Raw genomic sequence first — 24,866 nt, 5'->3', positions numbered from 1 at the left:
TCTCTAGATGTGATTTTGAGGGGTCACAGACTTACCTGAGGGATCATAGACTTACCTGAAGGTGCTCTCTGCTACAGAAGAATGTCTCAAATACCCTAAAAGCATCTTCAATGGCACTTGACATTTATGTGTATGCAACAGAACCAAGCCCCTGGTTTCTGAGCTGCGGTTCCAATTAGGTAAGTAGAAGTAGATGCCATCACCCTGCTGTGATGTTTTGTTCAGTGCTGGGAAAAGAGCACTGCATTAACCCGTGTGCCAAAGGTCATCTTCGCAATCACAAGCCCATTGTTAGGAGTTAATCATGATAACTACTGGAAAAGGGTATCATCAAAGAGCCTTTAAAATGTGGACAATTTGATCCTAATCATGAAGTTTTTATTCCTGTATTAGATGACTTCCTGAAGCTCTGCACGTTAAGACAGCATTGTCTGATTTTTTTTTTGAGAAAGAAGCAGTAATCAGCAAGAGTTAAGGTAAATGGTTTTTGTGCCTTCATCTTCCAAATTAAAATTTCTGAACCAGAAGAGATTTTTTCTTTCTCTAACTATAGGACATGAGGTCCAGGGGATTTATATTTAAATGGAATACAGATGCTAATATAAGGAATGTGACTCAATAACCCCCAGAAAATAATCTCTTAGGAGAATGAACAATAATACAGTCATGTACAGTGGGAAATGAAACAAAAGTGTAACACACAATAACACACATTTTATCATGTAAATCAAACATTAAGAGGGTAACTCAGCAGTCTTTTGTAAATGCATCTTTTAAGCATTTAATAGACAATTCACCTGATGGAGTATAATAGAAAATGACATATTGAATATTTTAATATTCTACAGGATCTTGTTTATTCTGGCAAAACAAAAAAAACCCACACACTTCCCAGCTGCAGTAACAAACAAAAGGGTGCATAAAGTTATCTTCAAAAAGCATTTGAGCTGAAAATGCATATAAAACAAGACACCAGAAAAATGTAACATTAAGATCTTAAATACTTTCATGTTTCTTCCTTTCCAAGTTAAGCCATAAAAGCTAGTACATTCCATCTGCAATTTTTAAATGAGTTTTAAGGAAAAAAAAGCTTGTATCTTCTTTTTTTTTTTAAGTAATTATTTGAACATACTATGTATTTTCCAGCTACGATCTGGAAATACAGGCATCATAATGCAGGTTTTGCTCAGGTTTTCAGGAAATTTTCATTAAATTTTCCCAGAGGAGGTTTGCCTGAGAAGAGCAGGTAAGACCAAGTATTCCCTGAGTCATGCTTGAGTACAAACTGAAAAGTATTTCTGTTCATCACACATCCCACTAGAAACATAAGGGGGAAAAAAGCAGTATTTCTATATCAGATAGATGGAGAAATTGATTGTTTTTCTGTTTAATAAAAGAAACTCTAAATCCTGAAGTGGAAAACAAAATGGAATTATAAAAATCTGCAGTCTTTACAGTTAGCAGTGAAGACAAGAGTTTATATGGTTCCAAGCCTAGCTATGGTTGGGAGGTTGTGCTCCAGCTGATGTGGGAGGAAAGGAAACCATGGGTAGCTCATCCAGAGGCCCAAAGAAAACACCACACTTTGGAGGTCTGTCTCCTTTTGTCTCCATAATCTGAGAAAGTCCATGAAGGCTGTGGCCCATACTGTGTTATGAATCATATGCAGCTTTGTTAAGAGTAGATGTGGTAGCATTTTATATCTAAAATGAATATTATTCCATCATTTATGGTAACTTTTTCTTACTTTGTTCTCTTGCCTTGAGGCTTCGTTTATACGTAAGCTAACATTTGATCATAAAGCAGCAGCCAATTCACCTGTTTTCCTGAAATATTTGGCTTGATAAATAAGCACGGCTAATTTATGAAAAGCTAGTGATGGTGACCAAAACCAGACTAGTAAAAATATGAAGGAAGCAGGACCATCAAGATCTTCCAGAAACAATTTTTGAGCTGGAAGAATAGAGTAGGGCCAATGTCAACTATGCAGCAAAATAAGTAGTATAGGAAAGAAGATTAAATATATCCATAAATCACTGGTAAAGGCAAAACAGTCTGATGGGTGTGGGCTTTCCTTTTGACCGGTGTTCCTCACCTTGGCCTGCTTGGGTGCATGCAGCAGCAGGAGAAATGGGAGCATTTCCCTGGAGAGGAGGAGTTCAGCTGCTCAGGCATGATGGAAATGACTACTTGAAGTGGTCAGTATACCATTAGCTGTCTATGTACTGTAATCTAGAGAGCAGTTTGTAGACATCTCTGGGTAGAAGCACCTTAGGAACACAAGCAAGAGGCTGCACATAAAAAGAGAGATTTCCTCTGCAAATGACCCGCAAATTCTGGAAATAAGTTATTATTTGACAAGGCCATACAAAAGGAGACTGTTGTACTCTAAGTTCAAGGAGAGTTATGGTAGCACAGGATGGGAAACCTATGAGTGTATGGCAGCATTTTTGTGTAAGAGGCATTACAATGTGCTACCTACAGTACAGTGTCTGCTTCAAACCCCCGCTCTTAAAGCTAAGTGTTGCATTTTAAATGTGTGCTTATGAACCTTGAGTTTCAACAGTACTGGAAATGCACAGCTCCCATGGCCAATGTGAGAGTGGATACCTAACTGCAAAACAACAGCCATTTTCCTAGAGGACATTCAGTTTGACAGTTATAGCTACTCCCTTCTGAGTATTTCAGAATTTTCCTCAGGAGCTGCAAGTACAAAGACTAAGTAGCTATATGTGAAACACTGGCTTGATAGTATAAATTAATTGTATCATTGATTCCTGTGACATCCTTTGACATTCTTAAATTCTCTCTTGCATTAAGTGTCTCCTTTTAAAAATTAAGGTATAAATATTTATTTATGTACAAGTTTGTAGAGAAATCTAATGGTTTAAAATCACTCAGCCTATCTGGAATGTTAATGATATTTTTATCTACACTGTGAGCATACAAAGGGAATTACTGAATTAGCAGGTACTATTTCTGTTTTTATAAGTATCGCATAAAAGTGAAAAATATAAGCCACATCACTCACCAGATAAATACATTTTAAAAGGGTGATTTATTAAAATCCTTAATGACAATTTTATTGTAAAAGGTTGGAAGTTCTCTCATTTTGTTTGAAGAGTGGTGTGGTCTAACTGTACTTACATATGTGACATACACGTTTTTTCACTTACATAAGTGGTCTAGTTCCAATTACACACTGGGAAGAAAATACTCATAATTGCAACAAATGACTTCTCAGTCTGTCTTGCATTGGGCAAACACTTTTGCAAAACATACTGTTTCAGTTTCTCCTGTCCCTAAAATTAGAATAATGCTTATCTAGAAAAATTAACATTAAAAATTAATATTTCATTCCCAGTATTATCTGAAATTATTAGAGCATTACCCTATTTTATCATTCTCTCTCCATCCATAAGGAAACCACCATGCATCATAGCTGTCAGCACAGAAGAAAGAAGTCAGTTGCTTCTTCTTCCTAATCCTCAGAGTACTCTCTTTTGTTTATGTCCATGGTAGTACATCAAGTCAGTACAGAGATCTGAAGGGCAAGAGGCACAACAAATGTTCCCAGATTCAAATCTCATGTTATTCTCTGAACTACACTGGGACAAGTTTCTCAGAGATCCAGACCATGCTAAGGGAACAAGCTGACCATTAAACCGGTAATTCTGGGACAGAATTTGACACATCTCTAGCACTCTTTAGTCATTAGTGGGGGTAAAAGTGGAAAATTAAGAAAAAAAGAAGAAAAACACTTTGAAAAACAGTCCTACTGCATGACCTTCTCTTTCCAAACCTCTTTCTGAATGTAGTCCCATAGAAGAAGGTACAGCAGGCCACACCCACTAAGATTTCAGATGCTGCTATGACACCATGATGTCTTTTTAATTCTGAAAGTTTTATTTTCAGCTTCTATGCAGACTTAAAATGCAGACAATTAAGTTCTGATACACCTGAAGTGGGTTATTGCATCATTGTGTGAATGAAATGCCTTCCCTGGGACTAGCTGTGGAACCAGTTGTGTTCAATACTACAGTATTTGATCTTGAAAAAGATAACGAAAATGATGTATCTTGTAGGAAATATAACAGGAAAAGAAAAGAGAAATATTGCACTGATTTAATGCTCCAATTAGCTTAACTGCTACTTGAATTTAATTAAATATTGCATTGCTGTAAGATGTTCATAAATGATTTGCAAATGTACATGTACAGAGGAATGGCACTAATTTGAGTGATTAAGGCTCAAAGATTTATTAAAGGATTTCACAAGATCTGTAGTAACCAAAAATGTGATCACAGAAGAGAGTAAGTCTTACAAAAATGCCTGTCTTTGTAATGAAGCTATTACTGCTGATACCAGGGTTTGTATTTTAATTTCTGGTTTCTTGCTTCATTCTACACTGTGATATTCAGGCATCTCTTGAAATGCCTCACTTCTGTGAATAATCTTACATTTCCCCTGGCACTTTGCAGAAAGCAAGGTGCTCTGTTATTTTCAAAATTCTGTGCCCTCTGAAGTGCATGAGAGTTTGACACTGACTCCTGTGGGATGTCTCGGAGCATATACAGCACTGTGTGCAGACAAACTGCAATTTAATTGCTTACTTTGCGTCCTTTTCTCCAAAATACAAAATTTCAATGCAGACACAATTTGAATACCTTTGTCACATTGAAGAGAGAAAGAATTAATTAAATCCCAGATTGTCAATCAAGCTGAGAACACAATATGGAAATCCCTGTTAAACAGAAGGCAAGTAGCAGTGCTCAAATTGTGATAGAGACTAATGTATCTTGTGAATCAAGATGCCATCTCCAATCTGTAACATAATGAAATGCACAGATTCCTCCCTGCCCCCATTCCCACTCTTTTTGCTCCAGTCTGAAGTGCACTCTGTAATGCATTATTAAGCCAAATTCTGACCCAGTTTCTTAATTATCTGTAAGCTACAGAGAACTTGTAGCAGAATATTAACTAAGGCAAGAGATGTAATACAGAAGAATCCATGATGGCATTAGAGAAAATCATTAGCATTTTGCTAACAAAATCCTTCACATTGTAATATTTAACTTAGCCTAACATGCAGAATTTATATTTTAAAGGGGCTAAGCCACCAAAATAACCCAGGGAAAAAAAATAGAAATTAAATACAAATATTTGGAGAAGCATTCCTGGATTCACAAACTCAAAATACTTATAGCATACTGAAACATTTCTGGAACAAGAAGATTTTTTCCAACCGTTCTGAGTGGATACCATGGACAAATATTACAATCTCATATAACATTATGTGCCCAACTATTTATTTTAGCTGAACTGTAAAATGTAACCTGCTATGGGTTGTACATGTGTACCAAAATGTTGGGGAGTACAACTGGGATCAAGAACAGTCATAGCAGATGACAGTTTGAACAAACCCTCCAAACACTCTTGTGCATGGTTAGTATCAAGTTAGCAGCTGCAGTTTTATACCTCCCTGCACCGCTGCATATTAGCGGAATATGAGAAATTTTCTTGGTGAAAATACAACTACAGATACACAAAACCAGAAACAAAGAACACAAATACTTCTTCCTAAAAAGCTGCAGGCATATGTGAGTTTGAAGACTTGCTGTACCTCTGAAGTAAAAGTGTTTGAGTGAGTGAAAAACATACTGAAAGAGCAATTTATTTAGTGAGAACAATTTTTAATATAAAACATATTTCAAAATTATTTGAGGAAAAATACTTTCCCCACCCCATAATTGAATGATTTGTGGTATGTGCATATAGAAAGTCAAGCTTTAATTGTAAAATTTAGACAGCAGAGAAAGTCTGCAAAATATATTCATAATTGTGGAGCAGGATGTATTTATTCAGTTCAAAGATCAAAGAAAACCCATGTAGTCCCTTTACCATCGAGTTGAAGAGTCACCTAACTGCCGAATACGGAATTTTTATATATGTTTTTAAAAATATTTCTTCCATGAATTCCTCAATGAAGAAATTCTACTATTTCAGAAACAAAAAGAGTCAGTTAAATACGTTTTATTTGTAACAGTGTCAAATGCAGCTTGTGTGGGAAGTTGGTTCTTTGCAACACGTCAGATGATTGGAAAATGCTAGTAAGCTTAATGTACATTCAAGTACATTGCTTCAGTTTGAAGTGTACTTTCGCTACTGAAGCATCTGGATGCATCATTCCTTATGCTAACACTGTGAATTTTGCACTGCAACCTGCCAAATATTCTTCTTCCAGGAATTAAGGTGTCCAAAATTTCTCCAAAGTGATGAATAGCAAGGCTGAGGCACCTTTCACAGATACGGAAAAAACCTCAAAGTCAATATTTTATACTCAAGCACCTAGTCCAGCACACAGGCATTGAGACTAAAAGACCAATTTTCAAAGGCAGTTTCTGTAAAAGTACCACACATTTTTCTATTTTCTTCCTAGGCTAACCTGTGTATTCAGGCCCAAACATTCATACCAGACAATCCTCTACAGAGCACAGATGCCTTTTCTCATGCAGTTTGTTTGTGTTTGACTGTAATCAAGCCAGGATTTAGTCAGCTGTCCCTCGACCCAAGGAGAGAGCAACTGTGACTCCACATGCTCCAGCGACAAAGCTGGACACCAGGACAATGTTTACCAATGTCAATGTGTCATGCAAACCATCTGTGACATCCTGACCCCACAGTGTTTGGCTCTTTCACCTCCTGAAGTGCTTTGATCCACAGTGGTGGACTGTGAGGAAATATTCATGGCCTCTTAGGCTGGAACCCATTCTGACCAATGCAGCCATGGCTGGACAGACCACCTAAAGGCCCTGATCTTGTCTCTGTTGGGCATAGAAAAGTCTGTAGTGAAAATATGCTGGTATCTATTGTTCACATCTTAGCATAATCACCAGTGCTATTACTGTTAAATGAAAGAAAGCCCCCTCCCCTAAAAGAAAAATCATCTGTTTAGACACAGCAACATTCTGCTGCCTTGTGTCATGCCACTCCATGGTTGTTGCTATTTCTCTCACAAAAATGTCCAGTATTAGGGTTTTTTGACTTTTCAGGCCTCCATTTCTTCCATCACTTCCATCACAATTGTTCGAGGGCCGGTCAGGATGAGGTTGCTCACTGTCCTGTAATCCACATGGAGAACATTGAGGCCGTTGACAGATACGACAAATTGGCAAACCTGAGGCGAAAGCAAGCAGCAAAACAAGTTATGCATTAGACTTTATTTTGTTAGGTTAATTACACAGATGTACTGTCAACTCCTGGGCAGTCAAAACCCCCAGAACTCTTCACATCATCTCATTTGGTACTTTAAAAAGCCCCCACATTTCTTAGAATTAGTCTGGCAAGGTTAATTTTCCATAACTTTGAAACATCACTTCAACTTTCAAATCGGTGGAATTCAACTTTCAAATCTTTGGAATTTTGAAGTCCTACATCAATCATTTTTTCTTATAACAATGATATTTTTTCTTGTATCAGTGATATTTTATGGTATCAATGGTGCTTTGCAAACAATATGGGACATCCAGCTCTGGAGTCCCCAGCACAGGAAGGACATTGACTGCTGGAGCAAGTCCAAAGGAGAACACAAAGATGATTAGAACGATAGAACACTTCTCTTATAAGGAACAGCTAAGGGAATTAGGTTTGTTCAGCCTGGAAAAGAGAAGGTTTCTGGGTGATCTTATTGTGACCTTCCAGTACCTAAAACGAGCCTACCAGAAAGATGGAGAGGGACTATTTTCACAAGGGCCTGGAGTGACAGGTAAGGGGGAAAGGCTTCAAACTAGAAGAGCATTGTTTGGATTAGATATTAGGAAGAAATTCTTTACTGTGAGTGTGGTAAGGCACTGGCACAGGCTGCTCAGAGAAGCCGTGGATGCCCCATCCCTGGAACTGTTTAAGGCCAGGCTGCATGGAGCTTTGAGCAATCTGGCCTAGTGAAAGGTGTCCCTGTCCACAGCAGGGGATTGGAACGAGATGATCTTTAAGGTCCCTTCCAACCCAAACCATTCTATCATTCTATGAAGACAGCTCTGGCTATTGCAGTCTGTTATCCTTAGTTTGTCTTAAAAACTTTCTTAGAAATCATTTTAGTCAGCTCTTGGTAATCACAGTAAAAATATGCACCATGTTTCCAGGCTCAGGGCAAGGTCTGGATGATGACTTCACTAGATTCAGTGCCAAAAGCTCCACTGGTATAACATGAACAAAATGGATCCAAATTTTAAGAAATAATATCATGGAAGATGAAGTCAGTACTAGGACAGATTCAAATGTCACTGCCATGTGACTGGTTTTAATTTCCTTCACCAAGTATGGCTTATTAATTGATTTCAAATATGCTAGTATTTTGTTTGTAAAAGCTGTAATAAATACAAACGTTGGAAGTTTTGTATGATCATAGGCCATTTTCAAGCAAAATAGTTTTGACAGAAATATTCTGATGGACACCACTGTATCTCTTAAAACACTTAAACAGAGAAAAAGTCACACCAACATTGTAAAAAAACTGCAGGAAAAGAAAGATAATACTGATTCCTCAAAGACATTAAGCCTTCTCTGTATCTAATCATAATATTACAGTGTTTGGTAAAAAGGTAAAAAAATGTGTGCAGTGTCTAGATCTGTATTTTTAATGATAAAAATATGGAGCCTAAGTGAATAATAATATTGTGCTGATGTTTCAATGGAAACAATACATTCACTAGAAAGTTATCTTACTCATAAGTCACCTTGAGTCTGTAAGAAAGAAGCTATGAAATAAGTATTACCAGAAATTTTCATGCTTTATTTTATATGGACAGGCTGGATCAATGGGTTGGGGCCAGTTTTATGAGGTTCAACAAGGTCAAGTGCTGGGTCCTGCAGCTGGGTCACAACAACCCCCTGCAGCACTGCAGGCTGGGGAACAGTGGCTGGAAAGCTGCCCTTGGAAGAGGATCTGGGGGTGCTGGTCAACAGTGACTGAACATGAGCCAGTGTGTGCCCAGGTGGCCAAGAAGGCCAATGGCATCCTGGCCTGTATCAGAAATTGTGGCCTGCAGGACCAGGGCAGGGATTGTCCCCTTGTACTCAGCACTGCTGAGGCCACACCTCAAATCCTGTGTCCAGTTCTGGGCCCCTCACTACAAGAAAGTCATTGAGGGGCTGGAGCGAGTCCAGAGAAGGGCAACGGAGCTGGGGAAGGGTCTGGAGCACCAGTCTGATGAGGAGCAGCTGAGGGAGCTTTGGCTGTTAAGCCTGAAGAAAAGGCAGCTCACGGGAGACCATACCACTCTCTACAACCCCCTGAAAGGAGCTGTAGCCAGGTGGGGGTTGGTCCCTTCTCCCAGACACCAAGTGACAGAGCAAGAAGAAACAGCCTCAGGTTGCACCAGGGGAGGGTTAGTGCCAGGGTCTATTTGACGTGATAGGGTTCGGTCATAGCTTGGACATGATGATCTCAGAGGTCTTTTCCAACCTATTTGATTCTGTGATATGAGAAAAAATTTCTTCACTGAACAGGTGGTCAGACATTGGAACATGCTGCCCAGGGAAGTGATAGTACCACCATCCTTGCAAGTGTTAAAAAACCCGTGTGAATGTGGCACCTGGGAACATGGTTTAGTGGTGAATATGGCATGTCAGGCTACTGGCTGGACTCGATGCTATTAGACCAACCAGTCTTTTCCAGCAGTCACAATTCTATCAGTCTCTGATTTTTCACTTCTATTTAGGCAGAAGCACAAGACAGAAATGGATGCAGGAGAGGTGGGAAGCAGCTCTGGTGTCTTCCAATGCTACCTCTAAAGCAGATTTTCTCACATGCCAAGTCATTTAACTTTTGTGTGCTAGCTAACTTCCCTCTCAAGTAAAATGTGTGGTGAAACTCAATTCGTACTTGTGCAAAATGGACAGAATGTAGCTATCAATTTAAGAAAAATTATAGTGGAAGCAAACCCAATCGAAAAATGTAACATTTCATAAAAAAATATCACTGATGACTTTTAATCTCTTCTCCTTAGAGCCTCTGCACAGGAAGAGTGGCAGCAGCAGCCCCTGAAGGGATGGTAGACTCTTACATCTTACACCTTACCCTCAGAACTCCTCTGCAGAGCTGAAGATCCTGGAAGTAGCCTTACTGGTAGCCTAAATGATATCCAAAGTATGGCAATCAGTGATATAACTGAGTAAACTCCCATGGCAGTAATCTTTCCTATATATGAATATTTCAGCTGCAAGTAGCATTAGGGAAATGGTTCCGTTTTTGCATGCAGACAAAGCCTTCTAAATTTTAAGGATTTTTATTGAAAAGGTAACCCATCATCCTCTGCAGTGTGTCCAATTAGTATTTAACTGGCATGTCTATTTAGTTTAAAATGCAGATTACTGCAGTATCTGTAGGTCTCAACTTCCAGTGGTATTTCCTGATGCCTTCTACGGCTTTCCAAGATTGTATCAAGTTTTACTGAATTATAGCTCTGGCTCTAAAATAATATTTGGGTTGATTTAAAACAGACCTGCAGAAACAACATTGTCTCTTCTGGCTTAAAGCAATTTTTGGAAGTTGAATGGCTGATGTTTGTTTTACTGTTGCATATTCTCAGACTTCTTGAGTTACTGGAATCCCAATGCATGGAACTCATGTTTGGCCAGGTTCACGCATGCAAGTGTGCAACAGATAAATCTGCATGCTGGATCATGTCATGCATATTTGGGGCCTTTGGGGAATGCTCCTGGCAGAGGAACAGACTTTCAGACCAGCCAGTCACCCACACCAGGGCTGCTGCAATGGGGTAAATGCAGATGGTACAGGCACAACAGTAGTGAAAAGCAATCTGGATGCCAAAGAGTGGCTTTCCTGTAGAAGACAAGAGCTGACACATCTGCATTCTCAATGTATTTGTTTTATCATATGCCCTTGGCAGTACTATTAACCAGCAATGGGTATGGGCTGAGAACAGTTCCCTTCATGCCATCCTTTGCACTGGATCCAAAAGGCTTATTAGTTTCATCATTCCCAGTGGAGAGGATTAGATGCAAGAAGTCCTCCCAAGCCAGATGAGGAGAAATGCAGACGGGGACAATAGATAGAAAAGCACAGTCCCACCCTAAAACTGCATAAAAAGACCCATGAGGAACAGGAGATGGTAATAAAAAGCCAACCACCATGGGGGCAGAAAGCTCTCTCCATAGTAAGTGCTTGACCAGTGCCCCTGAGGGTTGAGTCTCTGCAAATTCCAACCCTGGCTCCCTCAGGGATGAAGAAATGTGGAGCCATTTGCTGTGTCCTCCAATTCTGGTGATGAGAAAGAGGTTTGCACAGTCCTGAGCCCTCTGTTATGCTGAGTGCCCTCGACTCACTCAGTTTTCTTCTCCCCACCCTGATTTCCCATTCAGCACTGCATCCAGCAAGGGGAAATGAAATGCAGAGGTGCTTTGTGCATTTTGGTCATCATCAATCCTGCCCCAAAAATGTTCACATCATGCATTGCTCTGCTGAAGCTAGAAAACAAGCAAGAGCAAGTGAGCATCCTCAAACCAGCCCTGACTGAATATATCAACCCATACATTATCATCTCAGGAATCTTCTTACGGAGACTGGTTTACACAAACACATTGATTTAATGTTACGTTTATAAAAACACATTTCAAAAAGCTGTAAGTGCTCAACTCATAGCTGCAGCTGTTAAGGGCTTTGTAATTACAAACATGTAAAGTATTTCTGTTGGTTTCCACACATCAGTAACTATAATAGATGATAAACTACAGTTAGAAGAGCCTCAAAGAACCTTTTATTGCACATTTCCTCATTGCTCTCCAAGGAGCTTGACAAGAGATAACCATCCCTTTTTATCCCTTAGACTTCAAGAAATGACACAGCCCAGAATAAATTCCAACCATTTTGTTGGTCAGGATGTGGTGATCTAAAAACCACAGAACTAATAATAGTTAAATAAAGCAACACTCAAATGAAAAAAACCCTCCCTTAATTGATTTCAAATATTTAAGTATTATAGCAATAAACATTTATTGTTGGGTATTTCAATTTCCCGCCACTGGAAACAGCAGCTTATGGAAGCAGGAATAGCAGAAAAGGCACCTCTGTCTTTCTGTGGGTTTTCCATGGCACATACAGAAGGTTTAACCAAATCCAGGTGTCCCTATAAAAAGATAAACTTCAAGTTTGGGTTTACATCTGAACAGAAAGGATCTGGGACTCTGTTGTTTAAAGAAGTTAGCAAAGATTCATCATGCCATTTATCATCGGACTGAAGATGGCAAGGAGAGGCGAGAATAATTTGTTACTGTAACATTTACTGGCCAAAATCAGGATTGTGCTGTACTTGGAACTGTACAACCCTTCCTCCCCCTCACTGGTAATTGCTCTTTCCTCCACAGCAATCTTTGGCTGTCTGCCCCTCCTCAGTCTTGCCAAGCTGCCCTGCAGATGTACATCCACACCCCTTGATTTTCCTGCTGGGAGAACTGCCTGCCAGCCAAACCAAAGCCCCTTCCCTTGCAGGGGGCTGCCTGCACCAGGGCTGGACAGCTGAGCTGGGGTTGATCAGGAGCTGAGATGAGGATGACTGTGGGATCCTTCTAAGGGATGTCAGAGACTGGCTGCAGGCATGGGTGTGGAATTGCGCAACTACCTTAAAGCCAACTATTAAATAAAAACATTGCATACCTGTCACTAATTCTTTGTTAGTTTTGCCTCAGGATGACCTTAATACTTATAAATGCCACAGGAATGTTCTTAGAGGATAGGCAGCTAGACTAGATCTTTGGATATTCAGATGCTGTTTGCACTGTAGGCTTCAGTTAGCTCTCCCTGCGGAGCCAAGCCTGGCTTGCTGGACTTTTCTGAATTTAATATATTAAAAAATCCTTTAAAAATATTCTTTCTTTTCCTAGGCACACTTTTTGAAGGGTGCTGTGAAAGATTATGAAGAGCTGGAAATTCCTGCTGCAGACTTTGACTTAATTGATCACTGCTGTTTGGAACAGCCCTAAAAAGACATTTAAATTTATAGATGCACTGAGTCCAACTGTTCATCACTGGTACAAAGCAAGTAACAGCCATGCACAGTCCACAGATAATATATCTCAAAACAGTATGATAAGACCATGATTACATGGCCACTTTAATTTGAGATAAATTTTTAAAAAACCCATCCAGATGAAGAGGAGCACAACCGCCATGAGGCAGCATGGCTGGGGACGGCGGGGGACTGCCTTTTCCACAGCAGCTAATGTGTGTGCCCCACTCGAGCAGCTGGGGGGCGAGGTGCTAATTCTCCATGGATTTATCATTTACATTTCAGTGCCAGTATCAGTGTCCAGAATCCACTCTGCTTTTTTGGTTTTTGTTTTTTTGTTTTTTGTTTGATTGATTGTGTGGTTTTGGTGACTTTTTCGTGTTTTATTTGTTTGTTAACTACTCTTTAAGAAAGTACAAACACTATTAAAAATGCAGATCAAATAGGTACCAAAGCAATCAATGTTACCAAATATAATGTAGGCTTGAATTCTCAAATCCAAAGCTAAATTATGCAATGAGACAGTAAAGATAGTGGCAAAAATACTGTTTCTCAGCAGTACTGATACTTTACCCTGTTATCTAGGCAGCAGTGGGAATATTCAGGGTCTAAAACTGCAAAGCATAAAGACTCTGCCAGTACACTGTAGTTTTCTCCTTCAACAGCAAAAAGGTCAACCAAACAAAAAGGTTTGATGGGCTGTTTGGTACTGATAGTAGCTCTGGCATCAGCAATTAACAGCATAAAGAGATGTTGAGAACACTGCCACTGATTAATTTCCACTGAAGGTGTGAATATTACTGTACACGTGGCAACTGTATGAAGGAAAATATTAAAAAATGCTGGAGAGAGTGTGAAATCCAGTCTTGCACTAATCTTCTCACTCCGGAGCAGCCAGGATTTCACTCCTGGATTCTATGTGGATCTGAAACAGATTTCTAGCAGCTGACAGCTCAAACCAGGACCATGTTCTGCTGCAAAGCACATCCCTTTGAGACCAAGGTAGTTCAGAAGTTATTAGCACATTGCACAGAAACAAGCCGTTGTTGGGAAAGCTGTGTCTGAAACGAGGCTGGCTCAGTCATCCACCATGAGACAGACTGGATTTAACCCTTTGCTCTGTTCATGATTTGTATCCACAGTGATTTACATACACTTGGATAGTTTGGGACAAACTTCCTTGACTACTATTCCTTCTTATCATCTGATGCGAAGCCAAAGTCACACAGAAAATTTTTACTTTAAGACAAACTATTCCCAAAATGCAGGGAGAAATGTATTTTCTTCTTGGTCTCTTTTTTTAAAAAAACCTTATTAGCATCAAGTAAAAATGGCAAATATAGGAGTTATTTTCAACCTTGGGAAGTTTTTCAGCAATTTTCCTAAGAACTAAAATAAAAGTTTCTAAGTATAACTTCTTTCAGAGCTGTTCAAAGAAGAGTGTCTTTTGACTATTTTACAGAGTAGAACTTGTACCAGAATTGACATTATAACTATTTCAAAAAGAAAAATATATCCCAATGGTAATATTTTTGCTTATCTTCTTGTTAGTGAAAATTAAGATTAAATCCGTTACAGAGACAGCCTGCTTACATATCTGTTATACAGATACCCTCAATAATTATAAAAAAATGCTTTTTTCATGTCCAGCAGGCACAAGGATCAGCTGGGAGGTTTGAGTAGCTCAAACTTATAATTGCTTCATTATGGTATTCTGAAACTCACTGTGATCTTCCAGAGGAAAGTCCTCCACATGTGGTTAGACACCCATCTGTTTTATACGTGCATGAGAGACCCACAAGATCCTGATTTCTATTAAATATCAGGCCATGCTGTCCGTAAGAATCCATCCTTTATGGGCACCCATGAAGTCAGGGCTGAAGGGTTTTTTGCAATTGTCAGTGACCTGGAGATGTCATCAGCAGGATACCCAACAAATCAAAATTTTCAGACTTTAGATACTTTTAAAAGCTCTAGGCCAGTTCTAATATTGAAAACGTAATGGTTGATTCCTGTGGTATGGCCACGGCTCTCATCTGGGAAGGTTACTAAACTCCTGGAACTGAGAATGAAAAAGCAAAGCAAAAAAAAAAAAAAAAAGAATACGCAGCCTTTACCATTGCTTGTTTCAAGAGTTGATACATCTGTTTTGGCATTTCTTGTCTTGATGACAGATTTCAGCAAAATTTGGGCAAGGCTTAGGTGCTACAAGAACATAACATCTGAAACACAGCTTTCCAGCCTTCTCCAAGGGAACATCCAAGCTTCCAACATTTTAAAGGTAGAGGTATCTTTCCAATGGGATCCTTTCCCCCTTGCACACCCCTTGCTCCTCTGCAGATGCTGGGAACCATTCCTCCCACTCCAGCCTCCCAAGCACCACTGCCCTCCAAGTAAACAGATGGAAATCAAGGTGTCAGTTTTTAAAATCTAATTTAAATATGAAATGTGAAGGAGTTGAGAAATGAGTGAAAGTAAACACTTCCACTTAAGGCTGTTATTTTGTCACGAAGGAACAAAAAACTACACTGTTTGTACTTTTCATTGCTGTTACCAACTAGAAAGAAGCTATTTACAAGTGGATAACCAGACAGGCTTGCCTTGCCAATTGGTATATCTCTTGAATAAATCCTACCAGCTAATTACCACATCATCACCTTCAACCTCACACACCACATCATGTGTTTGTACACAAAATCCTTAGTGACAACACCTTTTGTGACAATGAGGTTTCCCTCTCTTTAGGGTGTAAAAAACTAATTTTACTTTTAAAAGAAATGTGGAAAAAAGTGTTTGCTTATTAAAAGCTGGATCAGTAATCTGGTTCGGGGCCTCACAACTCCTTCTGCCTGTAGAAAGGGACATGCTCAGCCTGAATTGCCAAGGAGTCTGTGGATCCAGATATCAAACCCTTTCAAAGGGGAGGAAGGTTCATAGCAGGACTTGCTGCCTGCAGTCCCAAGAGGTGCTCCTGTCCCTTTGTGCTGGCTCTGGGAGCAGTGCACCAAAGCCAGGCACTGCTCCCTTTTCATCCTTTTCATCCTGTGCCAGCAAAAACAAATAAATGAAAGGACTTGTCTCCAGGCAAAGTTCCTTGACCTGCTGACATGGATGGAGGAAGGAGGCAATAGATACATATCTGGTTGGAGGCAAAGGGAAAGAGGGAGATGAAAAGGAGGTGAAGATAGGATCAACCTTCCTGGCCGAAACTTACACTTAGATCAGTAAACTGCACCTTAAGTTTTCAGATAACTGAAAGTCCCAGTGAAATCAATGGCAGGATGGATGTTATGGTACCAAGAACAAGTGCAGAGAAATCTGAGGCAGGGGAACAACAGTGGAGGAGAGAGGGTGCAGAGCTCAGCTTCTTTTACACACTTACACACATAACCTGCATTTATGCTGATACAGGATTTCTTCTATTTTAATAGGTCACCCATAGCCATAAAGCAAAGGAATCCCCATGCTCAGCAAAGAGCCCAGGCTACAGAGATGCTGAATGTGCTGCCACAGAAGAGCTTAAGACCTAAGACTAACTTCTACATAAAAGCAAACACAGGCAGCACTGAAGTATTTGCTCTCACTCTGCTAAGCTTTACATTGTCACAATGGAATGAGGACAAGAGATGAAAATCAGAGGTCCTAAGAGTTATGTTTCCAGTTAGATTTTTATCTTTGGCATTTTTTTTTAAGAGTTCACGCAATCTTGATAGGATTAGTAAAGTAAAGCTGGAATCTCACAATTCACAACCTACTGCATGTTGCTGGAAGGTTAAAAAAATCATACCATGGCCTTTACTCCGTAACTGAGGTTACTGGATGGAACAGAATAAATTGCAGATGTGTGTTCAGTTCTGTAAGTATCTCTAGCAAAAGTGTAATTGGCTGTAGAGTGGGTGGCGTGGGCGTAGGCAAGTATCCAGGCTTTGCATAAAGAAGATTTTTTCTCTCGAGAGATGTGTTTCTTGTTCAATCTTTACACCAGTGTGAAGCTGGATCCCTGTTCCATCAGTGGGCTAAAAAATGGGTACCAACAGAGCACGGTACAACTTATAGCAGAGAAAATTAACTCAATTTACAGAATTAAAAATATAAGTGCATAATTCTTGTGCTCCATCTTGGTCTGCGACTGCTGAGTGGTATGGATGGTTTACCTCAGCAAGGCTTCATTACATACTTTCATTACATACATATTACATACTTATTTTGTTTTTAAAAAAGAGGCTGAATTTTCTATAGTGTTCCAAACAAATTGGTCTCCAACTAAAAACAAACATTGGAATTTAAACAACATGTCTATTAGATGCATTTATTTTGTATTATGTAGTTTATAAAGTCACATCTATTTTATAACATAATACAGTAAGTCACATAATACAGAAAGTCATAGTTTCTCACGGGCTTCATCATTGGTTCAGATAGTCTCCCCCTCCCTCCCTCCTTCCCTTCCAAATGATGGGAATCTATGGGAATTCAAGTCCCTTTTTTTCACCAGGAAGAGAATTAAACCATTGCAGAGCAAATTCCACAAACAGAGTGGACAATTAGAGGAGGAAAAGAGCTGACCTAAGAGCCCATGAGAACAACTCTTGCTTTGGAGTGTGAGGCTTTTGGGCTGCACAAGTCTCAGCTCTGCAAGCTGACAGATCAGCTCAGTGGTCAGGCAAACGCCGACACAGCAAACGGGAATTACTCATGAAGGTAAATTAACGCTATCTGTACAGATCTGGAGAGTAATAACATAAGAACCTAATACCCTGAAACACAAACCATCCATAAATATGGAATAGGGGAATATAGGTCACTGCTTTCCATGGCCCTAATTGGGAATTGGTGTGTAAAATCACTGACTTAATGTGAGTCCCAGGGAAAAATACCCACAGGTAAAGCTGGCCCAGGCTGGGCCACATCAGGAAAGCAAACCAGTGACTGCATGTCTAACTTTATAAGCATTTTTATTGTATAGTGCAATTTGATACCTACCATAGAACAGCTCTGAAAATGTTAAATAACTCAAATGGCTAAAGATGGCTCTGGGTAAAATACTGTGTCAGTGTCAGAAGAACACAGTCTAAGCTTAGAAATGATGTCTTTTTATGCTTGGGTTGACCTTTCAGTGTCTTTTTTTTCCTGGTATATCTATAACTAAACTATATTTGCTAAAACAAAGCCACATATAATGAATAAAGAACTTTAAAACTATGTATCAGTCTACTTACATAGTCAAATATAATTATGCTGAACTGTAGTTCATTTAAGTCCCATATTGGTTAAAAACAGTCACTAAGAAAGAGCAAGGGAAATACAGGGGCAGACAGACTCATGCAGGGCATCCTCAGCACCCTCTAGTATCCAGCATGTCATGAGCACGAACAGTCTGCGCCATTTGAGACAAACAGCTGCTCTCTGTTTGCACAGACAAAAGTGCAATTGTTTTTCCATGTGTTTGGCTAGCTAAACAGAGCCTTGGCTTTAATGCAACATGTTTCCCAAATCATTCGCTTATACCATGAAAGGAAGCCACTTTGTGTCTTGAGCAGCAACAAGAAAAGAGACGAAGAAGTGGACAAGTGCAGGCAAGAGTCTGTAGAGCAGCAGCTGGGGAGCAGCAGCATCCTTGAAGTGCTCAGGACAGAGCGCTGAGATGGCCATGAACTTATAAAGCCAACAGCATCTGAGGAACTCTCCAAGCCGTCAAGTGAAATGAGTATTGCAACTAAACCAAGTAATACAAAATGCTTTTCATTCTCAGTTGAGAGCAAAAGTAGTTCAAAACTACAGCTTCTTGCTGTACTGGCCTCTAATTCTATGCCTTTTATAAAGCCATTTAGGATAACCTTTTTAAGATTTCACGCATTCTGCAGATCATTTTTCAGATGACAGTACTCTTTTTAGAGAGCCTGGACTACCAGGGAGTGACCTGCAATAGCCTACGACAGCTCGAGCATGGGTGAGATCCCAGCTGTTCTGTCAGGCACTTGATCTCGCCATTCAATGGGCTATAGACCACACAGGGATTTGGAAGTTGTATCAAAACAAGCACAGCCCTGTTTTACAGTGCAGCTGATACCAGTGCTGCTGTCTCTCTTTCTGAACAGTTACAGCTGTAAGACTCCAGAAAAAAAATCAAGAAAACACTTTCATAAAGGCAGGGTGTTCAGATATCTGGGTTATCCTGTCATAAAACACCACTTACTTGAAAAGAATTTTTAAACTACCATTTATTAAAATAATGTGACTAAATTTAGAAAATCCACTGATCTCCAATTATGAAGCTGCAGAATATTGGGGTTTTATATTTGTATTTGCTATTGATGAGAAGGAGCCAGTGTACAGACACAAGTGTAGTGGGTCACTTGTTGCCAAACAGCATTTTAGGTGACTGGCCCACAAACAAGTTCAATTCTAATGTCAACTACACTGCTGTGAATGCAGAAAAAAGAGCTCTGAAATATTATTAAACTTTCTGTACTCACATAAGGTTTCAGTTGTTGTAAAGAGAAAAAAAGTTATTTTATTGCCCAGTAAAACTCTCTGTTAAAAGAGTCTTTAGGAAAAATCACACAGAGGCATTGGAAAGCTAATACTACTCTGCAGGCCAAATTCTGGGTCTGGGATAAGCAAGTAAAACCTTGCTAAACTTGTGTCCTGTAAGTTTGGCAGGGGGGAAGATGTTAAAGGCAAAACTTAGACTCAAAAAGTTGAACTTACTATTTTTATATTTCACCTGGCAATTCCCACTGTCTTAATTCCTTTCTCTATAGTGAGTGACATGGATCCTGTTGTTCAAAACCAGGGCTGACAATCATAAAAAGAATTTTTCTCTGTTTTCTTTTGTGTGTGCAGTTTGCAGTTCACATCCTGCTGGTGTGACGTTTGCGTCAATGTTCCCAACTGCATGGGAGGGGGTCTTTCCCCTTATACCTCAGCGGGTGACTTTTCACATGCCAAGTTTTGATTTATCATAGAACAGTTCCAGATAGCCACAGCAAGCACCTAGTACAACATAAAGGTGGCTTATTTTTTTAGCCAATTTTATGTCCACTGGCTCAGAAGAACAGAGGCTCATGATCCACTGAAGCAAGCACAGTCCCAGACCCAAATACCTAGCAGTGACTGTGCACTCTGAGGCTTGTGCACAAGGGTGGGGTTCACTTAACCTTCCAAAACAGCTTCAGAAGTTCTGCAGCCTCGGAAGAGATGTCTTCAAAACAAACTCATCCTTATACAACTCTGTGGACAAAGAAGCAAGGTAAACCAAGGAAACAAGCAGGAAAAAAAAATGGAGATCCACTAAAAAAAGTAGGACTGTAGGACAAAATTCTGACATCAGAAGATAACAGGAATTTTATCATGGCTTTAAAAGAACTAAAATTTCACACTTAAGAGTCTAGTAATTTATTAGTGAAAAATTGAGCAAAACAGGAGAATTTTGGTAAAGATCAGCAGAGACTGGAGTATGGTAGCATTAGAAAGTGTCTGTCTGCAGAGTAGTTACAACCTGGGCAGGGGTGGCAGGGTGGTATGTCACAAAGAAAGTATCTGGAGTTAATACAAACACAAACTTCAGCAGGGGGAGAAGAATGGCTTAGAAAGAGGAGAGCTGTACAAACTGATGTTTGAAACCCAGTGGTCTGTAACATTGCTGCATGGGAGTTACTGGGCCCAGTCTGCAAATTCTCTGCTCTGAGACTGGAAAACCTGGACCTTATGCTGTGAACCATAGCTCCCACAAGGAAACAAAGAAACTTTAGCAAACTTCATCTGTACAGGTGCCAAAATGGATCTATTCACCAAATGTTTTGATTATGTTTGAGAATATGTCAGATTTTCTGGCATTTTCCATCTCTATTTAAACCCTAACTACTTCACAAGAATTCTGGTGGGAAATTGCCAGTATTGCACGAAGGGTTTGTGACAGGGGAAAGAGGAGAATCCAAATCCAAACTGTGACTTCCTTGTGGCCACCATGGGGCAGGTTCACCAGAAGCCCAGTGGCACAATGTCTCTAAGAGTCTCCTGACACAGAGGTTCAACAATGACTGGGCTTCCAACACAGAGGGGGAATAAAATGGACAGAGTAGCTGGTGCAGTGAAGGGGCAGAAGAGAGATACCCAAACCTGCACTGGGATTCCCAATAATGAGGAAAAACATTTCATTATTTCAATCAACCTAAAGACACTGTGCTAATGCAAAGGATGGTCAAGGACATAAAGACTCTCTTGTTGCATTTGTAGTAGCCTTAATGAAAGCAAAGGAGAAATTTGCCAAACCTTGTCTTCTTTTGGCAACTAACCAAAATTCTGGCAGTGACACACAATGCAGCTCTCAAAACCATGGTTTTTCTTCAGTTAGAGAAGCCTCTACTTTGGTGAGAGATCTGAATTCACGAAACTCCCAGACAAGAGGACATGGGTGCAATGCAGTTTTCTGCCCAGTACTCATAGAACCATGTTACTGTGATAATTTTCATGGCATTAATCCCAGTATAGTTAGAGTAACACGGTTTTAGGGTAGGTCCAACCTATCAGAAGTGGTAACAAGATTCACTCTAAAAATCTGGGAACTATTTACATTTACTATAACATTGGGTTTAATTAAATACACACATGGGAAGTGGAAACTTTGGGACAGTTACAGAGGCATCACCATGGCTCACCAGCAAACTACCTGAGCAAATGATGGCCACAGACCAAAAAGAGAAGGTAGACACAGAGCAGGAACACCAAGGCACAGATTCATTCACTGATCAGGAAAGCACAGTGAGAGCTATACATGTTGTTAAAAAGTTGCCAAGGACAACCAGCCAGTAACTCATTTTTCATGTTGATGGTAGAGCTGAGTATTTTCACATTCACAAATAAATTATCTCTTCCAACTTCTGTTGAATCATTATGCTACTGACTAGCACAGCATTACTAATTTTTTCTTTAGAGTCTTTCTAAAAGACTTCTGCTAAGGATTAAATAAATAATAACGAAAAAGCCATCCAAACTGTTCACCAAACTGTTCAACATTATGTTCACCATTGCTATGCTCTTAACATGTCCTAATGTCCTGGTCCTGCACCTGGGGAGGAATAACCTGATGCACCAGTACAGGCTGGGGGACAACCTGCTGGGAAGCAGCTCTCCAGAGAAGAACCTGGGGGTCCTGGTGGACAACAAGCTGTCCATGAGCAGGGAAGCCAATGGTATCCTCGGGTGCATTAGGAAAAGAATTGCCAGCAGGTCAAGGGAGGTGATCCTGCACCTCTACTCTGTCCCAGTGAGGCACATCTGGAGATCTGTGCCCAGTTCTGGACTCCTCAGTACAAGGGAGACGTGGAAAAAATGGAGTGGGTCCAGTGGAGGGCTACTAAGTCAGTCAAGGGTCTGGAGAATCTCTCTTACTATGAAAGGTTGAGGGAGCTGGGCCTGTTAAGCCTCAAAAAGAGATGACTGAAAGAGAACCTCATTAATGTCTATAAATATCTAAAGGGAGGGTATCAAGAGGATGGACCAGGCTCTTCTCAGTGGTTCCAAGCAGTAGGACAAGAGGTAACGTGCAGAAACTGAAACATAGGAAGCTCCACTTGAACATGAGGAAGAACTTCTTTACTGTGCAGTGACCATGCACTGGAACAGATTGACCAGGGAGGCTGTGGAACCCCCCTTACTGGATGGGCACAATCCTGTGCAATGTGCTCTAGGATGACCCTGCCTGAGATGGAAGGTTGGACAGATGACACCCTGTGGTCCCTCCCAACCTGACCCCTTCTTTGATTCTGTAATGTAAAAACCACTCTTCTCAAGCATGACTTCAATGCTGTTTGAGGCTAATGCTACTCACACTCCAATCTCTGTGATAGATAGTGGCACATAAAATCTGAGGTCCTGGTTACTGCTGCATAAAGTGCAAGACAGAGTTAAAACATCTTTGAATTTTCTTTAGTTTTGCAAAACCAGACTGATTTTATGGTAAACCATAAAATCTGATTTCTTAAAATTAGATTTTTTCAAAGTCACAGATGCTTGAATACAGCTTCCACATTTCTGTAGAGGAGAATGGACCTTTATACCACAGTTTATAATTAAATACTATCAGAAAACGAAGCACTTACAGAGACATGTTTGAAACTTATGTATACATTTATATTCAAGCCCTACAGCAGTGGTATTCATTGTGGGCAGTGCTATGCATGTTTAGCTCTCCTGCTTCTCTATTTATGGACAAGCTATGAAAGCAGTTTGTCAGCAACTTTTTTTGAGTGTTCGCGTTACCAAATACATCCATTCTCAGCTCACTCTAATGTAATTATCGAATTCAGCAGTGAGCTGGTAACACAGCTAGAGGAAAATCCCAACCTGCCTCAGTGTTTTCATGCTGTAATTGAAAACAGATGGCAACTCGTGTAATTTATGCTTTTCTACAATCAGTAACATGTTGGTATAAGATAAGAATTCTAAGACTGAATTGCATCTGCTTCAACAACACCATATGCTAGTGCACAGCATAAATATTTATCCAAGCCTACTCCATCTTCTCATTTAAAGCTCAATTCCATGAAAAAATGAAAGTACCTTTCAGATACCTTCAATTAGCACTGAAGCATCTCTGGAGTGCTTTAAAGAGCTAGAGGCCCAGCATCAAACACTGAGGTATCTTCTCTTTCCTAAACTCCACAGAGAGGGTTAAATGGAGGCAGGTACGTTGTGCCTTATTGATACAATATAAATCCCAGTTTTAAAGGTCCTTTTAGGTGCCTTTAGGAGTTACAAGGAAGTTTCTCACTTACAATATCAATGCTTCTCTACCTTTCCCACTATCCTGTAAAAGATCGGAAACTGGACTTGGGATACTTTTTCCTGGAGGAATTTTTTTTTTTTTAAGGATTTTTAGACTAATTCATCTTGCTTGCCGAACGGTTATGCAATCCTCATGTTTGAGGTCAGGTTGGCAAGGACCATCAAATGGGTTTTGTGTTTCTCTGCAGTGTGAGGTATGTGCAACTTCACGAGAATCTCACAGTTCAAATTTCTTCCAACTGCAGGAATATAAGGCACTGGCAATTCCTCTGACATCACATGCTTTTGGGTTGGTTTTCACCCCACTAGACACTTAAAATGTGTGCCTTTTAGTCTTCCAAGTTACAAGCCTGTAATATGTTGTTATTGTGGCAGTACTTGAATTCTTTGGACTAATCAGATAGTACAGATGTTCCTTTGATTGCATGGAATGGGCTTGATGACCTTGACATCGGTCGGCTTCTTGACACAGTGGAAACTCAATTACACTTGAGAGCTGGCTCTTATTCTGCTAGTGAAATCATTTGAGAAACCGGACCTGAAATAATCATTTGTGAATGCAGAAGACAAATGCACAGGCAGAAAATTTCTGAAGCTGATCTCCCTGTGCCACCTTTAGAGATCAGGAGAGCAGAACCATGCTGAAAGGGTCCTGGCTGCACATCACAGTTCCCAAGCTGAGCTCCTAACAGAAGGGGTTGGTACCAGTGACCATACGTGGTCCTTCAAACTCCCTGCTGCTGACTGAAATGAAGAATAGGCTTGAAAAGCTTGAACAGCCACTAGCAATTTGTAGGATTTGAAGATCATACGTGTAACAGCTATAAATACTAATTTGCCAAGAATCAGTTTAAGGAATCAGATAGCTTGCTTTAACGGTTGGAGTTGGGCACTGATTTCTCCAGCCAGTGGGAAGAATGGATGATCAGCAAAATGAGTGATTAATTTGTCCCTCTCACAAGCCTCATACTTTGCTAGGTCTGCTTGGTCCATCACACTCTGTCGCAGTTATGGCACACCAAATAACAATGTCATGCATAATTTAAGTCACTA

The 24,866-nt window shown here is 40.1% G+C and overlaps 1 protein-coding gene across 2 annotated transcripts in view; it reads right to left on the bottom strand.

The window, feature by feature from the left end:
• Positions 1–3,039: 3,039 nt before the first annotated feature.
• DEPTOR (DEP domain containing MTOR interacting protein) overlaps positions 3,040–24,866 on the bottom strand; it is a 79,965-nt gene continuing 58,138 nt past the window's right edge. The window contains exons 10-11 of one of the 2 annotated variants that reach the window (XR_007199925.1): positions 20,132–20,258; positions 7,054–7,177 (exon numbers count right to left, since the gene is read on the bottom strand). Coding sequence is in view for 1 of the 2 variants with exons in the window: in XM_048286539.1 (XP_048142496.1) it covers positions 7,049–7,177 (129 nt within the window). In the remaining variant the exon portion in view is untranslated. Of the gene's footprint in view, positions 7,178–20,131; positions 20,259–24,866 lie in introns of both variants that reach the window. The other variant, XM_048286539.1, reaches the window with a different exon arrangement.

Source organism: Corvus hawaiiensis, chromosome 26 (genome assembly GCF_020740725.1).
Source record: "Corvus hawaiiensis isolate bCorHaw1 chromosome 26, bCorHaw1.pri.cur, whole genome shotgun sequence".
NCBI lineage: Eukaryota > Metazoa > Chordata > Aves > Passeriformes > Corvidae > Corvus > Corvus hawaiiensis.
The sequence above is the reverse complement of the archived record's forward strand: the minus strand, read 5'-3'. Positions and strand labels throughout refer to the sequence as shown.